Source organism: Mastigoproctus giganteus, chromosome 1 (assembly GCF_048544385.1).
Source record: "Mastigoproctus giganteus isolate SK-2022 chromosome 1, ASM4854438v1, whole genome shotgun sequence".
In the NCBI taxonomy this organism is placed as follows: domain Eukaryota; kingdom Metazoa; phylum Arthropoda; class Arachnida; order Uropygi; family Thelyphonidae; genus Mastigoproctus; species Mastigoproctus giganteus.
In genome coordinates this window covers 207,711,066-207,736,231 of record NC_143575.1, presented here as the reverse complement: position 1 = coordinate 207,736,231, position 25,166 = coordinate 207,711,066, and the positions used below count along the sequence as shown (strand labels likewise).

At 34.0% G+C, this 25,166-nt stretch overlaps 1 protein-coding gene across 2 annotated transcripts in view; it reads right to left on the bottom strand.

Annotated features, from left to right (window-relative positions):
• The window catches only part of Spec2 (CDC42 small effector protein Spec2), a 59,792-nt gene that overhangs the window by 22,527 nt on the left and 12,099 nt on the right, over positions 1–25,166 (bottom strand). For both annotated transcript variants that reach the window (XM_090384112.1, XM_090384104.1), the window contains exons 2-3: positions 13,964–14,076; positions 6,878–6,970 (exon numbers count right to left, since the gene is read on the bottom strand). In XM_090384112.1, the coding sequence (XP_090240238.1) occupies positions 6,878–6,970; positions 13,964–14,020 (150 nt within the window). In that variant the 5' untranslated portion in view covers positions 14,021–14,076. The remainder of the gene's footprint in view (positions 1–6,877; positions 6,971–13,963; positions 14,077–25,166) is intronic.

Below are 25,166 nucleotides of genomic sequence, written 5' to 3'. Positions count from 1 at the left end.
GTGAACAAAGGAAATGGATGCATATAAAAACTGATAATTTTTTCAGAATTTAGAAAGGTTTTTGTCAGTTTCCCATTAATGTGTTATGCATAAACTGGAGAAATGGATAAAGGGTTCTGTTATTTGTAATTTTCGTTAAAGATTTAATGTCAAAATTTGTAGCTGATATTAAAATGGGCAAGGCTGTTAACAATGAGAACCAGGGTATGTAGCTAAAACAAGTTTTAGACAAATTATACAGCTAATAAAAAGAGGTGGGGGGGGATTATGCTTCAATGCTAAAGTTCATTTGGATATATTTTGTTAGCTATGTTACTTATGTCAGTCACAGTAATCTCAATAAAATCCAGCACATAAAAAAAAAAAAGTACAGTCGGTCCTCATATAACACGTGTTTACATTACACGAATTCGATCATACACGATTTATAAATAGGGGAACGTTATCTTATATAACACGAACCGAATTCGCTTATGCACGATTCGCCTTTGTGTTTACAAGAAATGGCAGTCGAACGCGGAATCACCCCAACCGAACGCAACACGATAGGAATGAAGAAGATTCTGAAAATGTATTTATGTGTTTTATATCAGTGAAGGGGAAACATATTTCACCATAATAACGTAAAAACCAACACAATTCCAGCTATCGATATAATCGCAAATGCAATTAGATGGAGTTTACAACCAGTTTATAACAGATTCCACTAGCAGAAACGAAACTGGAAATTGTTTTTATTGTTTTATGGTAGTAACCCCCAGAAATGTGCTTTAGTAAAATGTGGGGTGTTAATAGTGTATCTCGGCCTTTACGGTGTTGTTTATTCAGTTGCTATACACGCGCAGCTTTGTTTATGTGTATTAAGCATGCCTCCTTGTTTTGTAATTGTGCTTTATTCCATAAAACTTAGTAAAATACTTAAAAGGTGTGAAAAGGAAGCGTCCTGGCGAAGACACTGCAGATTCAGAGAGAGAAAAAAAAAAAGCAATAACGATAAACAGAGGCGGACTGGGTCAAAAATTCTTACCCGGGAAAATTTATAGTGGCCTCATACTATGGTTTATGGCCAAAATCACACCGGCCTCCGGCCCACCGGGGTTTCCCCAGTAAGGCTTATGGCCAGTCCACCTCTGTCGATAGAGAAAAAAATATGAAGTTGTGAAACGCTTTGAGCGAAATGAAAGACCATGTGATATTGCACGTGCTACAGACCTAAATGAGGCAACGCCGAGAATTACAAAGAATGCGGAGAAAATAAAAACAACTTTCATAGTGGAAACGACTCAAAGTGTAATTAAAATCCATTAGATTAAGACAAGAATTGGAAGAGATGAAACGCCTGTCACCTGTTTGGATAGAAAATCAAACAAAAAACAAGTTTGCTTACGATAGAAGCAAAAGCATTAGCAATATTTTATTACGTAATAAAATACGTAAGCATTTTATTACGACTTACGTATTATAATTTATACTTACGTATTATAAAATACGTAAGTATTTTATTACTATTTTATTTAATATAATAAATTTTTAATTCGTAAAAAATACTTTTAGTATTAAAAAATAATAAAAAATATTTATTATAATATAATAAATAATAAAAATATTTATTATTTATTATATTATAATAAAAAATATTATATTTTTATTACGTATTTTAATCGTTATAAAATACGTAAGTATTTTATAACGATTAAAATTACCCGATTATTTATTGTGTTTGGTAATGTTTTGGTTCCAAATGTGTGTTCAATCTTGGGTGGTCGGCACCTAACCCCACTTTTCCCATAGGGCCTGTTGTTCATATTGCACGATTTTGCATTGCACGAGGGTTTCTAGGAACACAACTATCGTGCTATACGAGGACAGACTAATCTGGTACTTCTATCAGTGATTTCTTTAAGAATCCATGTAAAAAAAAGATGAAATTTCTTTCTTTATAAGATGTTTGCAGGATTATCTTATTCTTTAATATTTTTCAGCCATTGGGATTTGAAGTACTAGATACTACAATGATCTTAATTATCACAACAGAACAAACTTGACTTTGCAATGAGTTGCCCTGCTATTGCACTACTTTCAAACAGATGACTTTTCCAAAAGAGGTAAGTGGGCATTTATTTAAAAGATGAAACTGATATCAAAGCCTGTTTCGGATCCAACTGGTCTCTAATTAGATAACAGGGGATTTCTATTGGCAACACACAGACAACAGTTGTAAAGAAGTTGTTCAATGTGAGCTGCCAGCAGTACATGAAATCAGTTTTCAAAATGGTAATATAGCTAAAACTATCTGTTGAAAGTAGTGCAATACTCTGCAACGTACTATAAATGCAAGTTTTCTTCCATTGTGAGAATTAAGACCATTGCATTAACCATGTAGATTTAAATCTGCTGTCTGCAAAAACAGATGAAAAGAGAAGATAGTTGTTATAAGTGTTTAGGGTTAGCAGTGGCAAATGATGCAAGGAAGTGCACGCACACACCTTCCTATATCACCATCCCCCTCTAACAGTTTTAGTTCTTTCTAGAACTTTTCAAACTACCCACCTCTACAACACCAGATGGGAGTTTGTTCCAACAATCAACCAACTGCTGCCTGAATGCAAATTTCTGGACATCTATCCTGCAACCATCCATTCTCAATTTGAATTTATGCTCCTTCTGTGTAGTCTGAGTAAGAAGAAAAATTCTCAGCAAACACCTTACTCAATCCATTCAAAGCCTCAAATACTTCAATTAGATCTCCTCAAAGGTTCCTAGTTTCCAGGTGCTTCAATTTGCAGAACCAATGCCTTTTCATGTTAATATTCTTGTTCCTATCCCTAATCTTTACAGATGTAATTAAGTTCAGTTGTGAGTGCGTACAGGCTTACCATTTTTTTTTTTTTTTTTTTTTTTTTTTTTTAAGAAAACCCCAAACGAGAGGTATTAGAACCTACAACACTTAGTACAGTGCTTGGGTTAGAGGTTGAAAAGATGAAAGATATTTGCTGACATCAGACTTGAACTTCTGCAGACTAATTTTCAGGAAATACGTATGAAGGAAGATTGTTCCAGAAAATAGCAGTTCAATGAATAAACGAGGAAGATGAAAAGTTGTTTCTGTGAGTTTGAAGTTGAACAGTAAATGATGTTGGCTGGTGGTGGCACGTGTTCTGACTGTTTTGAAAGAGAGAGCGGCAATTATAGAAACCAATTCAAAAGAACAGTGCCCGCGGAAGTATCTGTAGAAAAGGTATGCAGCAGAAACAGTAGATCTATGAGAGAGCGAGTGGAGAGACTGTTAGAGATGAACCATTAATTAACCTAACTGCCCTCTTCTGAATGGAATCTAGAAGCCTGAGAGAGGTTTAGGGGGCACTGCCCCAGACATGGGAAGAATATTCCATGGTAGGGCAGATTTGCGATTTGTACAAAGTGAACAGCTGTTTGGAAGAAAAGTAATGCCAAGAGCGAAAGAGAAAACCAAGTTTTTTAGATGCAGAGGAAGCAATATTTGTAATGTGCTTGTGCCAAGAGAGATTAGAAGTCATGGTAATCCCCAAAATAGATATATCATCTTGCCTAGAAATCGGACTGTCACCAAAAGATAAGCATAGGAGCAGAAGAATCCTTTTTTGTGAGATATAAGACAAGACTGAGTTTTAGAAGGATTGAAATCAACTAAGTTGTTTTTGCCACACTGGAGATCAGCATTTAAGGAATTGGTAGCAGATATTCAAGAAGTTGAAGCTGATTGAGCAGGGCAAGGTTTCTCAAAATGGAAAGTGGAATGAAAAGTGCTATCATTGGCAAAACTATGGATAGGATTTCCAGTCAATGGAAGAAGGTCATTAATATATGAGGAAAAGAGTGGGGGAAAGAGCTAAATCTTGGGGGACACCGGCATTAGTGGAGAAGTTACAAGACAGAGAGCCATCTACCATCATCCTCAGTGAGCGATCAGAGAGAAAACTGGATAACCAATTACAAAAAACAGTTGGCAAACCATAAGACGGAAGCTTGTTTAGAAGACCTTTATCCCAAACACGATCAAAGCCTTTGAGATGTCAAGAGCAACTGCTTGTGTTTCACCGAACTTTTCCATTGAATTTGTCCATAAATGGGTAACATAAGTCAGAATATCACCAATTGACACTGACAGAATCCATACTGGCAATCATTGATCAGACAGAAGGTTTCTAGGTAGTTTAAGAGTTGGCAGTTAATTGATTTCTCCATTATTTTAGAAAGAGTAGAAGTAATTGCAATGGGACAATAATTGGATGGGAGGGTTTTGTCACCCTTTTTAGGAACTGGCTGAATATCAGCAAATTTCCAAGCAGAAGGAAAAAGGACAAACACCTTTGGAATAAGAAAGTGAAAAAAATGTGACAAATAACAGGAGTAAGTTCAGGAGCACAGGTTTTGAGAAAAAGGGGAGAAATACCATCAGGACCTGGAGCTTTCTTTGCATCAAGATTTGTCAAAATCCTTCTGACAGCCTTTTGAAGGAAGACCACAGTAGGCATTGAATGGAGCGTGTTGGGAATGGTGGGAGATGTTTTACCAAGATCATTAATACATGAATCGGAAGAAAAATGGAATGCTAGCAAGTCAGCTTTATCCTTGGCTGAAGTGACGACAGAACCATCTGGTTTTGACAGAGGTGGGAGCAAAGATGTGCAAAAGTTGCAGCCAATAACTTTGGCAAGACACCAGAATGCTCGGCTACCATTAGGGCAAGAATGCAAGTTTTCTACTCTTAGCCTGTTCAAAATCTAGTTTTGGACTGATAACTGCTTTACAATTGCTGCGAACTTTGGTGTAGGCAGAAAATGAAACTGAAGAATTGGAAATCAGCCAATTACGATATGCAACATTCTTCTCTTGAACAGCCTTAGCACATTTATTGGAAAACCAAGGTTTAGATAAAGGACGAGATTTCAAAGTGGAGTATGGAATAAAGGATTCCATTCCTACAAGAATAATTTCACTGACATAATCTGAGCAAACGTTGATATCAAAAGTTTTGAAACAGTAATCCGACCAAGGAAAAGAAATCTCGCAGGTCATCCCATTTTGCATTCTTGTAATGCCAAACAACACGAGGTTGGGAATAGCCATGAGATAAAGGCTCCATTGATTGGATTAAAATGGGTCCTTTAAAGTTGCTTAACCACTAAAGTATACCTCTCTAAAATCCGGATTAATTTTAAAATCCAACACCTCTCAATCTCTGAGGGTGCTGGATTTTAAAGTTGACTGTGTATCAACTTGGGGGAGGGGAATTAAGTCTAAAATAAAAAGTTCTCTCAACAGGTATAACTACTAGAGCAGCAGATGGAGAACTTAATTATATACAGAAATTTCTCCAGTAGCAATAAAGAGGTAATTAAACCACTGTACAACTTGATGGCCAGACAATATTTTGAATACTGTATATAGGTCTGGAAGTCCCATTTTAGAAAGAATATTAACTTGAATTACTTGTAAACATAAAGAAATATTCTTACAGGAAGAGTACTCCAGTTTTTTTGGGAACTAGGCATCTGACTGAGATGTACAAGCCCTTAAAAGGGCTAAGCAATCTTAATGATAAAGCATATTTTCTCTTTCTATGACAATGATGCAAACAAAGGGAATACTGATTTGAAGATTATATCAATTATTGGAACAAGTTACCATCTGGCTTGGTAGTGTAGATTTAAGAAGGGATTATAAAAATATTTATAAGTAGATAAAATATTAGACCAGGATGATATTTTAATTTATTCACAATTTTTAAATTTATATTTTCTTTTGTTGACAGATGATACACAAGCTTTGCTTCTTTACAATGTTTAGTCATCGCAATACTAATAAAGTCCAAGTTTAATGGCACTGTTAAATACAACAGAAGCTCAGAAATCTGGCAAAAGTTTCGTATTTTCTCCAAGAGTAGTTGACCATACAGGAGCTAGGGTAAAAGCAAAAGGTTTCATACAGGATTTAAAGAAACATCACATGTGCCAAATTTTGTATTATGTCCCATTAAGAATTTTCAAATGCCAATTTCTATTTATTTTACATATTTTCTAGGCAGTACATATTTCTGTTGAACATATTTTCTATATATTCACTACTAGTTCACAATATAATAATACAGTACAATTAAAGGTGATTGGATTTTTGAAATCATATTTCACTATTTATACTTCATATTAAAAAATATTGGACAATTGCAACACCATTACCAGAGGCAGGATTTGAATTCAAGACCTTTATATTTTAAGCAAGTACGTTATTTACTGGACAAATCCAGCAATATGGGTCAACATTTTGGTTTAATGCTGGCTACTACGGTTCTGTGGATCGGGTCAAAGCTACTGTATTATTTAACAAAATACAACTTTTTTAGAGAAATCACTTTCAGAGATTTCTCTGAGGATGTCAAATTTATTAGGGTCTACTAGATAAGTAATTAAGATTACAGACTACAAATCAAACCTTCTATTTAAAATATAAAATAAAGGGGACAAAAACACTAAGAGTTTAAGTCTGATAGTGTTTACAATGTTAAAAGAACAAATTCTGCTTTTCTTGTGCATTTATGATTACCACAATAATTTTAGAGCTAAGTGTCTATGACTGATTATCGAAAGAATTTTCCAGTTATAGCATACAGTGAAAAATAAATGGCAAGGCCTGTACTACTCTATTGTCAAATAATTTGACAAGAAAGAAGTAAATATTCAGATGATGAAATGAGTTAAATCAGAAGATATTTAAATGGAAAACTATAAGCTGTTATTACCTGTTATCCATTCTTTTAAACAGTACTTTAAATAGAATTTAATAACTTCCACATACACTTAATCATTAAAACATATGCTAATATCAGACAGATACTTACATGAATATTCATATCTCCAGAGCCAACATGAGCAGTGTGCCTAAAATTTGTAGGACTTCCTATCATTGATCTATCTATTTGCCGTCTTCGTTTCTATGAATCACAAAAACAGAATTAACAGACTGTTAGAAGGAATGCTCAGGAAAAATATGTAGAAAGAAATACATATTTAAATTGAAATACAATTATTTGTTGTAAATGCATTAATGCAGCATTACAAAAAATGCTGCATTAATGAAAATTTCACTGACCTTCCCTGTTAATAATGCTTTAATTCTCGTTTCAATGAAATGAGAACTACTTTCAGCATCCACCTGTGCCTAAAATTTTGGTTTAGATATGTGAAATATATGAATGACCTTCACTTCATACATACGGCTATGGAAGAATACAACAAAGATCTAGGTGGTAGCAATCTACTGAGAATCAGCAACAATAGTCATCTTTATTTGAGTTGCTTATCTGAAAGCATAAGGCCATAACATCTCAATGTTAAGGATTTCACAATATAGTAATGATGTCAGTGCACTACCCTACACACTTTCTATTAAGTTTTGCCCTTCGATTATGCTCAAATCAATTTGAGCAATGCATATTGGAGCCTTTTCATCCCCTCTCACCAAATATATAAGTGAGATGAGTTCACATACCTATTTAATTTTTACTAAATATTTTTCTTGGCAGAAATATACACTGCCCTACCATTAATATCTAGACACCTGCCTTTAGACAAAAAAAAAAAAAAAAAAAAAAAAAGCTTTTATTGTGTCATTTAATATTTGTGCTGAAACCTTTTGCTTTTACGACGGCCTTCAAATTTTGCAGCATACTTTCATCCAGTTTTTTTTATAAATGTCAGGTGATATGTTCCTCCACTCAGCCTTTAATGCAGCCACCAGTTTGGCCTTGTTCTTTGAGCGATCTCAACTAAATAAGGACTCTGGGCTGGCCAATCCAACTTTTCCACACCCGTATATCCTCAAACCATTCTGTTACAACCCGAGCAGTATGGAATGGCACGTTGTCTTGCTGATACAGGTATGGGCTTTCTCCAAAGTATTGCCATAATGTTGGAAGTGCATAATTGTCCAGGATGTCCTGATATTGCATATGGTTTTGTCGATAACGACTAATGGGCTCAGCCAAACCATGAAAGGAGCCCCATACCATGGGGCTCCATGTCCACCAAACTTCATTGTCAGGAAGATACAATCAGGAAGGAACTGTTCCCCTGGAATTTGCCACACCCAGGAATGGCCATCAGTCTGGTAGAGTGCAACCCTCGACTCTTCTGTCCATAGGACAGTTTTCCACTGCTCTACAGTCCAAGATTCATGCTCCTTACACCATGTTAATTGGCATCTAGAATTTGTTGAGGTGATCAATGGCTTGTGAACAGCTACACAACCATTGTAACCCATATCATGGAGTGTCCTTTGTATTGTACTAGTGTTGACATTAGTCCCACTACTCTCAACAGAGCGTTTGTGTGACTTGAGACAATGGCAAATTACGATTTGGCGCACAGTTCTTCACAGAATTCTCTTGTTCCATTCTGTTAGTTTCCGGGGTTTACTGGGCTGTTTTTTGGCAGATTCAGTCCCAATCCTCTTCCATTTGCATATAACATCACTAACTGTTGACCTAGGAATCCCCAGAGTACTGCAATGTCTCATATAGAATGCTTGCTTATGTGGCATCCTACCATCATTCCACATTGGAAGTCTTAATTCAGTTGAACGTGTTATCTCGCATGCTCACTTTTGCAACTGTCTGTTCGAAGCCCAGTGTGCATACTCATAGCAAGTTCTGTGATGTGTTGTATGCATAGGACCCGTTTCCCCATCCATGGAGGGGTGTACTGATATTAATGGTAGGGCAGTGTATGAGGTGTGATTAAAACAGTTTGTGGGTCTGAATTTGTATCCCGAAATTATGAGTTGTGACTTGTCGCATTGGACAGCTGATAAGTGGAACCTTCTTTATTGCTTAAAGATTGTTTTTTGCAACCTTTTGATTTACATTTAGTAGCAGGGTTATTATTTGTGCTCCACTCTGCCTCTGAATGTCCTGCCCTGGTAATCAACTATGATGCTTGCATTGATGAATGGCCAATCTAAACTAAATTTGCCAATTCTCAGATGGCTTGACGGATTCACTTATTTTCCTAAACGTAGCTGTTAAATGAGTGCTGCTGAATAATGGACTGCCAGATTTAGGAGATGGCTGTATATTCACTCCCCCACCCCAATTACATAAGATCATTCAAAAAGAATCAAACACTTTTATATGCTAATGAAATACTAACCATGTATAAGGAAATAAATTCTCAAATGATAGCTATTCCGAATTTTTGAAACCCCTGCCAGAAATGTACTGTCTCACACACACCGGGAAGAGTATGTTATTAATATAGCTTCTCCAAGGAAAAAGCATTTTGTACCATCCAGTGACTAGTGTGCAATATGACTTTTGTACATATTATGAGGAGTACTCACTACAACATAAGTTAATTTATAATTGGTCATATCCCTAACATGGAAAAGAGGTCATATCCCTCCCCCAACCACTGATGAAACAGTGCAACATTAGAGAACCTCTTTCAGCAAAGTCCTCGTTACACACAACTGTGTAACATATTCTCTGGAATCATTTACTTTTGAAAATTTACAAGTTGCATTTAGTGCAAGCATACAATTTGTAGAGGATGGCACAACAGCTCAATCCTTTTTTAAGCCACTTTTCAATTGAGTGGGAAAGTCAACTTGGGGGCATTCAAAATCCCTAAAGTCATCAAATATGAATGCAAGCAAAAATAAATGTTTTATGCTATTTCACAACAGAAAATTTATGGCCCTTTCTGCTTCATGGAAAAGTATCAATGGGAACATTTACCTAGACATGAGTAAACAGAGTATGATTCAACTTTATGAAGTTTCTGATTTCTTCTTCCAGTAAGACTGTTCATCTCCTCACTATGCAGATGTACAACAATATCTCAAATAGCACACTGTTTCAGCAATGGTTGGGTTAATGTACCAAAGAAGACACAAAGTGTAAATGCATATACAAGATGTCTTGAAGTGGTAATATAGTTCTTCATAAATATAAAAGGCAACACTAGAACAAGACCACTTTAAACAATTTAATCCCACATCAAATAAGAATTTTGTTTTGAACCACAGATAAAAATTAGTTTGTCCAAATGAGCTAATTACCAATATGTGAAGTATTTTGTTATATACGATCAATAATCTCTAGCAGGGAGGCTATAAACACAAACTTGCATTAAATGCTTAATTACATCTGTATGCTAGAATTTAAACATGATACTGCTTTACTGTTGTAGCTCTAGAAGGTATAATTAATGTATGCATTACAATAATTTATGACATATTCACATTGTTATGCATATCATTGCTGAATGCATGGTTAAAAATAGGCACCAGCAGAAAATATATCCACTTATATCAACCCTAGAATACTATGCCTTGTAAAATTTATAACACAGCAATGGTCTCTGTCAATTTAAACAAACACATCAGCATACCGTAAAACCGATCATGCATGTATTCTCACAATTCACTGTATCATATGCAATGGCATGATCATATCTTGTTAATAATTATTTTCTCTCCAGCAAGTGGTATGCCATCAATTTTACATATCACCAGTATTACTAATGTTCGAAATTTTAATGTATTATTTTCCCATAATTTTTTTTTAACTCTAATAATATCTCAGAAAAAATCCAGAACTGATTTTATTTCTTATTGACAACATTTACAAAGCTATAGATCCTTTTTTCCCTAATACAATATGTACCTTCAACACATCAAGACTGCAGAGCAGAGGTTCCCAAAGTTTCTTGGTTTGCAGAGCCTCTAAGTGTCCCAGTAATTTTTTCACGGCACCCCTTGGCCAAAAGAAATACCTAACACAGTGGTTTTCAACCTTTTAATAATTGGATTCTCTGTGTTCATATATACAGCCACTCCATGACTAATGTAAGGGTTGCATTCTGCGGAACTCTACGTAAGTCGGAATTTCCCTAAATGCTTATGCAGCACTAGCAAATTTGATTGAAGCAAAAAATAAATGTTCGACGAACACTTAAATAGAATTAAGTATTCAATTTTTCTCATGCGCAGGAAAAATTACAAAAAGACAGAGGAGACAAGTATAACTTCAGCAGGTTTTATCTTTAGAGCATCGTTACCAGAATCAACGTCTCCAGCTGATAAGCATGCCGCTGTGGAAGATGAGGGCTGTGGAGATTTAGAAGGGATTTTTTCCCCAACACATCACAAAATTTCTCTACAGCTGCAGAATCGGAACTGGAGACTTCACCTCATACTTTAATATTTTGGAAACCAACACGATGCTTGAACTTATTAAACCACTGTTGCTTACAACAAACTTGGCTCGGGGTTTGCTGTACTTATCCTCAATATCTTCATAAATACCACTTGCTTTTGCTTGAAAGGCCAGTGGACCCAGGGGCACTCACTTATGAATCGGATTTTCCATCCATATTATTAATAGCTTTTCCATCTTCGATATAGCACCTGAACACTGTTTTGTGATCACTATTGATCTTAAATGAGTTGATACTTTAACATGTTCTTTTATACGTGCACTGTCCCTTAAAATAGTATTCACTGTTGAAGTAGCGAGACCTAATTCTGTGCAATAGATGACAAACTTTGTCCTGCTTCTTAATCAATTTCATCTTCATTTGTAAAATCAATTTTGTTTTGTTTCGTAGCACTGCTACCAGAGGCAGACTGTCCATAAAACTTACCGGGGAAATCCCGGTGAGCCAGAGGCCGGTGTGATTTTGACCATATAAACAAAATCAATTTTGTTTCTTTTCCTAGCACTGCCAGCACTTGCACTTTTCATTGGTCCCTTTCCCTTCACCAGTGTAATAAGTAAATAGAAATGAAGAGAAGATTCCGAAAATTTGTTTTTTATATGATTGAAAAACATAAGTTCCCCTTCACTGAAACCTTCAGTGAAGGGGAACTTATTTCACCATAATACCGTAATGTAAAAACCCACAGAATTCCAGTTATTAGTATTATTGCAAATGCAATAAGATAGAGTTTACTACCCATTTATAATAGATTGCACTAACAGCAAAGCCCAATAAACCGAAAAGTGCAAATTGTTTTTGTTTTATAGTAGTGACCCCCAAAAATGTGTTTTAGAAAAATATCACAAAGGCATTCAAAAATTGATTCTTATAACGGAACATATGATAACATTACGATATTTTCACGATACCTTCATTTATTTCTATGGGATGCAAAATAAGTTTCCACGATTTTTTAAAGTTTGCAACAGGTGGTAAGTGGCTGTGTGTGTGTGTGTGTGTGTGTGTGTGTATATATATATATATATATATATATATATATATAAAAAATATGTTATATGATAGTTATTATAATTATAAACAAAATTACAATTCATAATTCAAATTATATATATACCCATATAATAATTTTACTCTTTATATAGAGGTACTAAATAAACAATTATAGATCATCAAAAATTTAGAAAGATACGGTACAATGAATGCCGTACACCTTTTTATAATGAAATAAATATATAAATTTTTTAAAAAATTTTAAGTAACTTAAACCCAAATTACATGGCACCCCTGGAATGTTGTTGCGGCACCCTGGTTGAAAACCACTGCTGTAGAGGATGACCATCACTTAGTTTGTTATTTGGTTTTTAGGAGCATTAGCAACTAAGGCCATACTGCTCCGGGATATGCGGTGGTTATTCCCTGACATTTCCGCATCCTCCGAATTTGGTGGTGACGGGCTCGAACCCGGTCTAATCAAGAAGCGTCTACTATGCACTGCTGCTCCTTCCCGCCTGGCTACAGAGGCACCCCATCACTTAGTGTGAACATTGCAAGAAGCTAATATTTGTATAGCATCGAGCAAAATGCTACCCTTCTGTGCAATAACAAATTAAAATAGCTTCAGATAGGTACACATTTGTCATCATTACTATTTTTTGTAAATAACATGCATTCCCTCAAACACATATATATATATTTTTGAAAGAGTTGCAAGTTTATGAGTGATAGTATTAAGGGTATTCAATTAAAGGATATTTTTGCCTAGACTGTGAAAGGGTTTAATAATATGGGTTAGTGCAATTGCATCATTTATACGTAATAAACTATGCATCCAATGATCATCTACCAAGGTAGATGGATTGGCATAATTTTAATTATATCTCATACTGTGAATACCTTCACAATGAGTTGCCATGGTATTGCACTACCTCAAATAAGTAACGCTTCACCAACATAGAAGACTATTGTTACTTATTCTCAGCGGGTACCACCACCCAGAAGGCTCCATTTCAAGACTATTTGGCCTCTCTTTAGTGGGTGGGTGGGCAGGTACCCTGGTGTTGCAATAGTGACAACTCATATTCACAATATGAAATATAATTAAAATGATGCCAATCCATCTACCTTGGCAGATGATCATCGTATGCGTAATTTATTATGCATAAAAATGATGCAATTGCACTAACGTATATGTCATTAAACTCCCAAGTCCAGGCAAAAATATCCTTTAGTCTAACTCAGTGTACACCGTTAGGCATCTCTCATATTGTGGAGTTTTATTTCACAACTGGGTTGTCACTATTGCAACACCAGGGTACCAGCCACCCACCCACCAAAGAGAGGCCAAATAGTCTTGAAACAGAGCCATCTGGGTGGTGGTATCCACCAAGAATAAGTAACAATAATGTTCTCCATTGGTGAAGCATTATTTGAGATAGTGCAATACCATGGCAACTCATTGTGAAGGTATTCATAATGAGATATAATTAAAATGATGCCAATCCATCTACCTTGGTTGATAATAACTATATGTGTAGTTTATTACATCTAAAAATGATGCAACTGCACTAGCCCACATGTCATTAGCCTTAGTGTTCTAGGGTTAATAATTTATATTCAATTCAAATAAAAAATTCTGCAGATTAGACATAACATGTGTTCAATTTATTCCATTAAGAAACTTCATGAGGAACTGCTAAAGCATTTACCGGAGGTGGTTCATCAGTCACACAACAGGTGAAACACTGAATCCAGATTTCACTCATTCTTTTAGCTGGTATTTCTAAACTTGTCTGTCAGAGCAAGAGCCGAATTTGTTGACCTACAAAATGGATAAAAAAAAAAAAAAAAAAAAAAAAAAAACAGTATAACAATTATCAAAATGGCAGATAAGAGTAAGTCACAGAATTATTAATATAAGACTAGCATTTATTTGGGCAGCATGAATATAAAATATACAATTAGAATAAGATATAAAAATCACTTGATTACAGTTAGGATATCTGCAAGAGTAATATTTATTTTTTAATGATATTACTAGTAGTATCATTGTTAGATTCTCACATTTTTAATGCTCTTGAATTGATATTACATTTCATATGTTATTATGACATGGATTTGTTATCAGCTATGTGTAACAAATGTCTAGGTAAACATTGTACTTTTAACTTTTTCAAAAGAGATTGTATGGGTCTCTCATAGTAAACTATTAATAGCAGTGGGTTCCACCCCCAATAGTGGCAGGCTCTGTGGAGTAAATTCTTCATGAAATTGAAGTTTTGTAAAAATGAAAATTTTGTATCTAAGTGCTCTTACATTTTTTTTTAAGATTTGCCTGATCGCACAATGTCAGAAAGAAATTATTTGCCAAAAATCAAATCACACATGGGGGGGGGGGGAGTAAAAAGATTTGTAAAAAAACAAAACAAAACCCTTGATTATATAATTTTTTTTCTGCTGTGATATCCTCATCAATTCATTCATCTTTTAATTCAATTTCATCAATTTTTAGTCTAATGTAATCCCATTTTTCCATTTTAGTTTCCTTATGTTGCTATATTTTATGATACTGGAATGTTCAGTTACTCAAACCCTGTTTCGATGTCTGGATTTCAACTACCAAGCCTCCTTAGAGTCTATGATTTCCTCTCATCTAAGGATGTATAGTATTCTATGGAGGTGTGGATATAGGAAAAAGAGGATCTGGTGAAAGTTTCAAGCATCAGTTTTCTTGCAGAGGTAGGAGAATTGTTTGACCCATTCCATTCTGTTCACAAGTTTCCTCTAACTGTATTTTACCAGAATGTGTACAATATATCAAGAACAAAGAGTTATTGTCATTAAGTTACAGTATTGTTGCCTGCTCCAAGATCTGGCTTAATAAGAACTGTCATTCACCTTCAGTGTGTCAATTTTTTGGGTATGGTTTTAATGCTTCCTCCCATTTACGAAAGTTAGGCAGTGGCATTGATCTTTCTTTCAAATGCCTTGACTGTTGTAAATATAAAGCTGTTACTTGATAAGTTAGAAAGTCTAGAAATTTCTGTTTAATGATTTTTTAAAGCATTGATTGTTGTTGTTCACTGCATCCCCCTTCATTGTTAAAAGCTTACAGAATATTTTAGGATGATTGATTGTTGTATGTAACGTCATAAAACGATTTTAAAATATTTTAATTTGGCAAGCTGTACAACCTCTAAGGTTGTCATTATTAATAAGCACTTTAGGCTTCACTAAGTTACCCCCCCACGGTCTGAAGCAAGCCGTGATAGTCTTTTCCAATAGTTCAGCGATAGATCTAAACTTGGTGCACGGATTTCAGTTCAATTCTGATAATTTACTTTTTAGGTTTGACCATCAGGATTTTTCATTCTGGTTCTGTGGCTGAAAACAAGATCATTGTGAAAAAGGTGTTCACTCTAAAATAAGCAATTTAAGAAGTGTCCCTTTTTTAGAATTTCTCTCGGGTATCTTATCAAATCTCCCATTAGAAGAGATTTATTGGTTAGTGTGCTGGCCTGCCTTTATTACATGGTTTTCAATGCCTACAGTATTTAAATTTTCAATGCATTTAAGGCATCAGAATGAAATTAATAAAAAAGGTCACTGACCTTTCACTACAATATTAAAAAAAGCAGCAGTCATTTAAGATTATAAGTTTCCATCAGACAGTACCATGTATCTTCTTTTTTCAGAGGCACATGCTAGTTTTGTTGCAGCCAGAAGGACAGTGATAGAGAACTTCGCAGCAATGCAGTCTAGGTTGGTAAGAAGATTTTCTTAGGTTGATCTTCAGGATCAATTGGTTCACCAGACTGATAACTGAATTAGGCATATTCTTAGGTTCCAGAGAATATCTGCCCCTGATCTGGAGTTGTATTTGAATAATATTTCCTTGGAGTCTGTTTTGTGTGCAAGAAAGAATCTCATTAATTAAGAATTTACTGAGTTCTGCTTAGAGGCTGAACTAGTCCTTAATTTTTGTTTTAAATTTGCCTCACTTTTCATTTTGAATGAGTTATTTAATAAGGTTTGCTCTCTAACATTTTCCCAACAGTACAAAAAGTTAAGTTATTCCAATTCCTAAGGTATCTAAGAAAAAAAAAAAAAAAAAAACCCCTTTGTAATGCTAATGATTTTTGTCTCATCTTGGTGTTTACAGCATTTTGAAAGTTTTAGAAGGCATATTACTGAAACCTTTATTTAATCAAGTTTTTGCAAACCATTTAAATACAGCCTATTATTGGATGAACAGACCTCAACAGTAGCTATTCAAAAGTCCAACTTTCCTGGAACACTGGGCAGGACTTGCATACCCTTTTCTTCTATGGATGCACTCTTCTCCCAAGTGAATCTGATTTTGAATTACACACTAGTATACATGATTTCTTCTGACTGAAAAGTGAGCACAGTTTTGAAAGCATGTGATGAATAACTATGGAAGAAGATAATGGCTAAAGGAGCTTCACGTATGGTAAATAGTTTTACAACAAACAAGTTTCTGCTTTCATTATTACAGCGTACAAACTAAAAGGTATTATGTGAAGAGGTATTCTGCTCTCATTATATAGTGCATCTGATAAATGGGTTTGTGAATTTCACATGTTTGAAAGAGCCAGTGATTGTTATGAACTTACTGATGTCACAAATGCTCCAAAATTGAAGTACCTACCTGAGTGATTTTAATATTTCTTCATATGGTTTTGATATGCATTTTGACTGTTATAAACTGAAAAGTATGGGTATCACAAAATCAGATAACAGGTTATACATGTTGCATGTAATGTACTGTGCTCATTCAAAATTTTGTGGATGCAATGGGCGGCACTTTCACATTAATGCATTTGAAAAATTGGCACCCTTTTTCAGTATTATGCAGTGAATTTTCACTACAATGAAAAGCATGCCAAACTACATGTATGTTGCCATCCCTGTTTATATAACCTGAATTGTGTATGATGTAGAAGTACTTCACCTTCAGTAAACTGTAGTGCCTCACACAGTATTACTCCATAATTTAAGAGCACCAGAACAAATATGTATATTTTTTAAACGTATATAAATATTATATTAACATAAAAACAATCAAGAAAATGAACTAAATAAGATGTCACTCATATTTACACAAACAATACTTATAAATTACATAAAAATTTATTTCTCATCATGGATATCCAAGTAATGAATAATCACAGGACATTAGTTAAAACACTGTTGTAGACTGTCACACCATCAAATATCAGTGCAAATGATGGTGACAAGCACGGTTCCCTCTAAGCTGCACACATGCACAGTGATTTTTATGAAGTTGGTGCTTTTAGTTCCCGCAAACACACAGCCGACATACTAGATGGCGACAGGAGGAGTATTAGTGGAAGAATGGATATAGGAAGGGGGGGATAGCTCATGCCATATGATTTGCTATTGCATGACATGTTTCCACATCTTTTCTTTACAAATACATAGCGCATTGTGAAAAGTTGTTGATTTTTATTTATATGAAAAAAAAATTACAATACGAATATATAAAGGACTATAGTGGTTGTAGTTTATATTGTATGTTTTTAAGGTGAGTTTATAGTTATAAAAATAATATAAATACCACATAATAGGGTAGGTCAGCATTTTTACATTCCGTCCACTCAACCACACATACAGTAATTTTTACTAATTAATACGTAAAAATATGTGGGCAGAATGTCAGCAGATCTACTGATACAGATTTTTTTTTTTTTTTTTAATGTATAGCCAAAAACCTTTAGTATTACTTAATATTTTATTAGAGAAGGTAAAATATGAAAAATTAAACTTTTTTAAAATTTTTACAAACTATTTTTAATAATGCATTAAAAATTTGTGATTTTTCCTAACATTTTATATAATAACTTCATTTACAAAATACAAAGAATTAATAAAATTTTAATTTTAAAATTTTTCAGATAAAAAAAAGTCCAAAAAAAAATTAAAAAAAAAAAAAAAAAAAAAACTGAAGACGTAAATACTGTAAATAAAAAAACTTGCAAAACATTTAAGAAGGATTGGCTTTCAAAACAAATTGATGTTGAAATTCCATCATCAAACAAAACACAAAACCTAAAACTAAGATATTTTTCAATACAATGAAGAAAATAATGTCGTCTTGTGTACTTTGTGTAGAAGCAAAAGTTGCAGGAGAAATGGGAAGAATGGAAACTAGATTATTTAAAACAGCATCTAAGTCAGAAGATACATATAGACGCAGTTACCAAGTTATGTAATCTGAAAAAAGGTGGAATTTTAAGTATTCTACTCCATAAAAAAACTGTAGAAGTATGTAACATAAAAAAAAGGAAAGAAGTGAACGATTGAAATCAAATTTTGATATGGTTAAGGTTTAAATTAATGATGTGATATTAGCCATAAAAATTAATGCATCAATGAACTCTGTACAAGACATTCATGAACACATGGAAAAATTTATAGATATACCTAAAAATTAGAGAAGCAAAAATTATTCATTTGAATTTGTTGAATGTATAAATTCCATTCTTATAAAAAATATCCTGAACGAAATAAGAGAATCTACTTTCCACACACTAATTGTAGATGAAAGTGCTGATATTTCAGTACAAAAAGTATTAATTTTGTATTTTAAATTTAGAGGGAAAAATGAAACATTACAAACAACAGTATTTGGAGGTATTTTGAAGATTAAAGTGACAGTAGTCCATTTTTGAAAAAAAATGGATTTTTTTATGACAAATATAATCTTGATATTCAAAAGATGATAATGTTCACATCAGATGGAGCAAGTGATATGGTTGGAAGAAAAAATGGAGTAGCAGCAATTCTCAAAAAGGAAATATTACATCTAGTGCAGACTGCGAGTGAGGATTTAGCACTATGAATTCAATTAAACCAAAAAAAAAGATTTAGGATTGGACGACACATGGAAAAATGTAGCTACACTGGTGTTCAAAGAAAGTGTATCACCCCTTAAAACTGTAATTGTTGTCCGAATAACGTAAGTATACAGCAATATTTCTTACAGATTGCATCAAATAAGATTGACACACGTAGGTGATGATGTAATATTGTATCAGCTGTTACTTTCAGCTATATAAGCACACTGCAAGGGTTGCATCATTCCTTGTTTGTGTCAGGATGGCAAGTTACGTGCAGTTAATGCCACGAAGAAAGAGTGCTATTGTTGCTTTACACGAGGAAGTATGTTTTTCCAGTCATATTGCTTATAGTGTCTTGTAATCAGTCGACAGTGAGTAGATTGCTTTCCAAACTCAAGAATACTGGTTCTGCTATAGGAAAAAAAAGCAACGGACGCAAATGAGTCTCTATGCCAAAACAGGACTGCATTTTGAAGCGCTTATGCCTTAAAAACCATAAAGCTTCTTCATCTGAGCTGAAAAGAGAATGGGAAGAACATACAGTAGTGGTAGCAAGTGCAGTAACAGTCAGAAGATGCCTCTTCAAAAATGGACTTTTAGCCTGTTGTCCTAAGAAGAAGCCCCTCCACCACACACAAAAAATGAAAAAGGCCCGATTAATTTGGTGCAAGGAGTATGTCAAATGGACTCCAGAGCAGTGGAAGTCAGTTATTTTCTTGATGAGAAGAAATTCAACCTGCATGGCTTTGATGGGAGACAAAAGATTCGCCGATTGTTTGTCTCCCATCAGAGGCAAATTGCTGCTGACCATTAGAGACCATTTAAATCTGCCAAGTAACTGCATCTTTCAGGACGACGACTCTGGTACTTATCATCGGGTGAAAAGTGTAAGTAGGCACCTCTGTAGTTACTTTAGTTTCATTTCTGCATTAGAGGTTCGACAGTAATGTGTTTAGGTTTGTTACAGGTGAAAAAATGGTTGGAAGACCAGTCCATTACAACTCTTAGCTGGCCAAGAAACAGCCCGGCCAGACCTGAATCCTATAGAGAACTGTTGGCATCTTGTGGAATCTGCAGTTGCCAGAAAGAAAGGGTCTTTTGTTTCAAAAGACCCTTTGTAAACTTCATAATTCGTGTTTGGAACCATGAACTATCAGTTGATTATCTTTGGAAATTGATCTTGCCAATGCCTCGACGGTGTGCTGCTGTCATCAGGGCCAGAGGTGGATCAACTAAATATTAGGTTGTACCTGGTGAACTCTTCATTTTGTTTTCCATTTAAAATGATAAACTGAAGCAAATGAGTGCTTCTGATAATATTTCAGCCATAATTGTCATGTTTACCAAAACTGCTGTATAAAGGTTGCAAACGGTCATTTTGGAATATTTTGAGATCACCGGTCAAATATTATTTAGCTTTGCCTTAACTATTAATAAATATCTTTTGTTTATATTTCTATTTGTGATATTAGTCATTAATGTAACATACCATTGCGAAAAAGGGTTAGAAATGTGAAATTCCTAGGCGATGCACTTTCTTTGAACACCAATGTATTATGCAAGATATAGAGACATTGCTTAGAACTGTATACACAATGTTTAGCAGATCTAACATAAAAAATGGAAAATTAGAAGAACTAGCCCAGGTTACAGAACATGATATTGTATCTTTTAGACCATTAAATGAAGTCAGATGGTTATCCAGACATTTTGCAGTTGATGCTTTAGTAAAAAATTAGGAAATATTAACCGAATATTGCAATGAGCAAGTTAACGAATGTAATGATCCTATTAGTAAATACTGTTTACAAATTTTGACAAATTCACAATATGATGTGGCATTAATTGTGCTCAATGATATATTAGGAGAGCTTGCATCGCTTTGCAAATATCTACAAAACAGTTCTTTAGACATTGATGCACATCAATATTAGGGCTTGCAAACCGGTTTTATAAACTGGTTAAACCCGGTTTTCATATTGAGTTGTTAAAACCGAAACCGAGCTTTTAAAACCGGATTCGAATATTTTTTTAGTTAGCACTCGAATATAGTTTTTTGTTACGCACATTTTCTTTTGTTTGTTCGTTTGTCTGGATCGTTCAACTGCTTTATGTTTTAAACATGTTTTTTATTTTATTTTATTTTATGTTTAAGTACGAATCTCATGGGCAAGTGGCCTAAATCTATGAGGGGTAGGTACCTTTTATCTTCTCACCTGTATCATGGCACGATGCAGGTGTACTCATTTACGACTGAGTGAGTCGGAGCGATAGCTTAAAAGAAAATGCTCAACATTTCTCCGTTCCATCTATCTTGTTCGCCAGGTAAGTTATGGAACGCGCCTTATTGATGGTTACCCACTAGAAACAGATTCGCTGAATATTGCATCAAATTTCGATCGTAGAAAGTTTTTTGTTTCTTTATTCCAATTAAATTTGCGATCAAATGTTCTCCAAAAAGCAGCTTCACCAAATTTAGCTTTTATGTAATTTTGAAAATACAATAGATTTAATTGGGGAAAAAAAAATTGCAAGTAAATAAATAAAAAATTTCTTTCGTGAAAATTTTGAAACTTGCCTCGTTTAGACTCTTCATTCAGTGCTTGCGGGAATGACGCATAGTATTGTGCCTTTGTTATCTTCAATATTTTTATTTAAAATTGTCGGTGATATAAATTCCTACTAATTAATATTTATTACTCTTAATATGTCTAAGATGAAATCAAATGTATGGAATTATTTTGCTCGAAAAAGCAAAGATGAAGCACAATGTTCGAAATGTCAGAAGATAATGAAGTCGTCTGGAGAATCTACATCAGATTAACATTAAACAAGATAACAGTGAACCTCCCGTAAAAATGGTAAGAACATTAGAAAACTTTATCGTTAAAAAACATACGGAAGAAGTGATTTCAAAATTAGCTGCTTTAGATGGATTTTCTTTTAATTCAATTGCCAAGAGTGAGTTTATACAATCAAGCCTTCACCTTCAAAGAAATAAATACGATAAATTATCACCAGCCTCAGTGAATGGAATTAAAAATATGTTTCTGAATTATTATAAAAGTAAGAAAGAAGAACTCATTCAGCATTTCAAAAATTCATTGGTTTTGGGTGCACGGTATTCATTGACTCTAGACGAATATACGTCTATACAAAATAAAAGGTATATGAATATAAATGTGCATTCAAAAGACAATCATTGGTCCTTAGGTCTTATTGAGATTAATGGTTCACTTGATAGCAGAAGAACTGAGCAAATTGTGAATGGACACTTGAAGGAATTTGGTTAGAACTTGGATGAGGATATTGTTGCCTGCACCACCGATGGAGCAGCAATGATGGTTAAGTTTGGCAAGTAAATTATGCCTAATAATCAACAATCTATAGCTCATTGTATACATCTGTCAGTTATAGATGTACTTTATGAAAAAGCAATCAATTATTGCTTTTTCATAAAGATTATGGTGCCACAGTCTCCGAGTCTCCCAAAGACAATGAAGAAAATGAAAATAATGAAGAAAGTAGTGATGATGAAGAAGTTGAAGAAAGACAGCAAGGCATGCTTTATCAAACCGACTTTACCGATGAGCTCATTTATTTCTTCAATCCAATGGCCAATATTGCACAAACTATTAACAAAGTCAGAAAAATTTGCAAGCTTTTTCGAAAATCGCCTACCAAAAATGACATATTACAAAATTTTGTTAAAGCAAAATTTAATAAGAAAGAATATAAACTTATATTAGATTGCAAGACTAGATGGGATAGCACATTCTATATGATTGAGAGATTTTTGAAATTGAAAAATTGCATTCCAAATGCTCTATGTGCAGTACTGTCAACTGAAGCCGTGTCTGATGATGACTGGAAAACATTTGAATTGCTACGTGAAACTTTGCGACCAGTTGAAATGATTCTGAAGGCTATAACCTCAGAAGATACAGACTTACTTAAAGCAGAGTCTTCAATAGAATTTTTGCTTGCTAAGCTTGATACAGCAGAAAACCCATTTGCTTTAAAGTTTCACCAAAGCCTTTTGCAGCGTTACAATGCAAGACGAAATTGCCCAACTGTGGCTTTGCTGAGCTATCTACACAACCCCAAAAAGTTTAGGAAAGAAGATTCAGGTTCAAGAACTTTTGATTTTCCAAGTAAGCAAGTTTGGAAAAAGCACGCTGAAGAGATTTATCAAAGATTATTTGCAAAACATTCCGAAGGAGTCTTAGCGTTGAATGAAGAAACTGAAAATAAACAAACTGTTCTTTTAGAAGAAAACAAAGACTCGTCTAGTTCCGATGTTGGAGATAAACTCATGCGAGAGTATGATAGTGTAATAAAGAGATTAACTGAAGAGCTTTCAAAATATCCATATCCGAGTGAATTGGAAATCAGCAAAGAATTTAAAATTTTGGAGGCAACTAGCAGTAGAAGTGAAAAGCTGGAGAAAGTTTATAGAGCACTGCTGACCATTAAACCAACAAGTGTCCAATCTGAGAGAGTGTTTTCGATCACTGGTCTCTCTAACACAAAAAAAAGGTCAAGTCTATCAGGAAAAATATTTAATATACTGTGTTTTTTTAAGGATCATTTTCAGAAAAAAGCTGAGCAATAAATAGTAAAGTATTTATTTTTAAATACTTTACTATTTGTAAAGTATTTTACAAATACTTTAAGCTGTTTTTTCACATTATTTTTATTTATTTATTTATTATTATTATAGGGCTTATTATTTTTTTGTTTACTATACGAGAAGATAGTTTTATTCAAAGGATTTGACTAAAATTTGTAATTTTGTATAATCTCAAGCCGGTTACTTTTTTGGAGCAGTTTAATTTTTTTATTTTTTTTACTATAAGAGGTGATAGATTTTGTTTAAAAGATTTGATTACAATTTGTACAATCTACCCAAGATAAAATAAATACCTGTGTTATAGCTTTTACTTATTTTCCCTAAGTCTGAGAAAATCGGTTTTAAAACCGGTTTTAAGAGTAAACTTCGGTTCAACTCGGTTTTGAAATTTCTCGGTTTTATGCAAGCCCTAATCAATATGTTAAAGCTAAAATATACAAGTTAAGAAGCCAATATCTTGGAAAAAATATTTTCTGGAGTGAAAATGTGAAAGAAATATCAAAAATTCAAAGTGATGTTGACATTGCAGCTATAATTCGCTTTATCAAACATGTATGTGATCACTTAGATAACAGATTTCCTGATGAATTAAACAATTGGAAAGTATTTGAAATTAATGCTATCACAAATGAAAGCAATGATTTTGACTTTGGGAAATGCCTTGGAAAAAAAAAACATTTATGATGTATTACAAATAATGAAAGCAATGTTATTTCTAAAATATCAGAAGAATATTCAGAATTAATTTATAATTGCCGAAAAAACTAAAACTGGAACTTTTAAAACTTTCAGTGACACTATAAATTTCGTACTTACAAAATTTAGAGTTTTGCAACATATCCATTCTCTATAATATTATGGGAATATTTCAAGCATCAAGTGCAGACTGCAAGTGAGGATTTAGCAGTATGAATTCAATTAAAACAAAAAAACGAAATAGAATACATGAAGATCATTTAAATCAAATAAATTTTTTGTTTATACTCAAGGGACAACCAAATGGTCAGAGTAGTTTACAAGATACACAGAATACAAGAAACAGCACCGTATTCAGCAGTCAAGGGCTTGAACCCTGGTCATTCAAGGCACGTGTACTTATGCACCTGCGCGCCTGACCACTAGGCTACGGGTGACCTTATGAGAATCATATTGCATTTAGCTAATGGTGCAACAATAAATGTAGATGATGTCTACAAAGTATGGACTTCTACAAAGAACAGATGAGTAAAATTCCAAGAAAAATAATTAACTGTAAATTTATTGCTAACATTTTTTTATTATTATTATGCACGTCTCTACTTATAATCAAAACAATTTGTAAAAATATTGCACATATTTAATCTTGTCTGAAAATTTTTTCTCAGGTGCATTTCTGCACTGCACAGCTATAAGAAA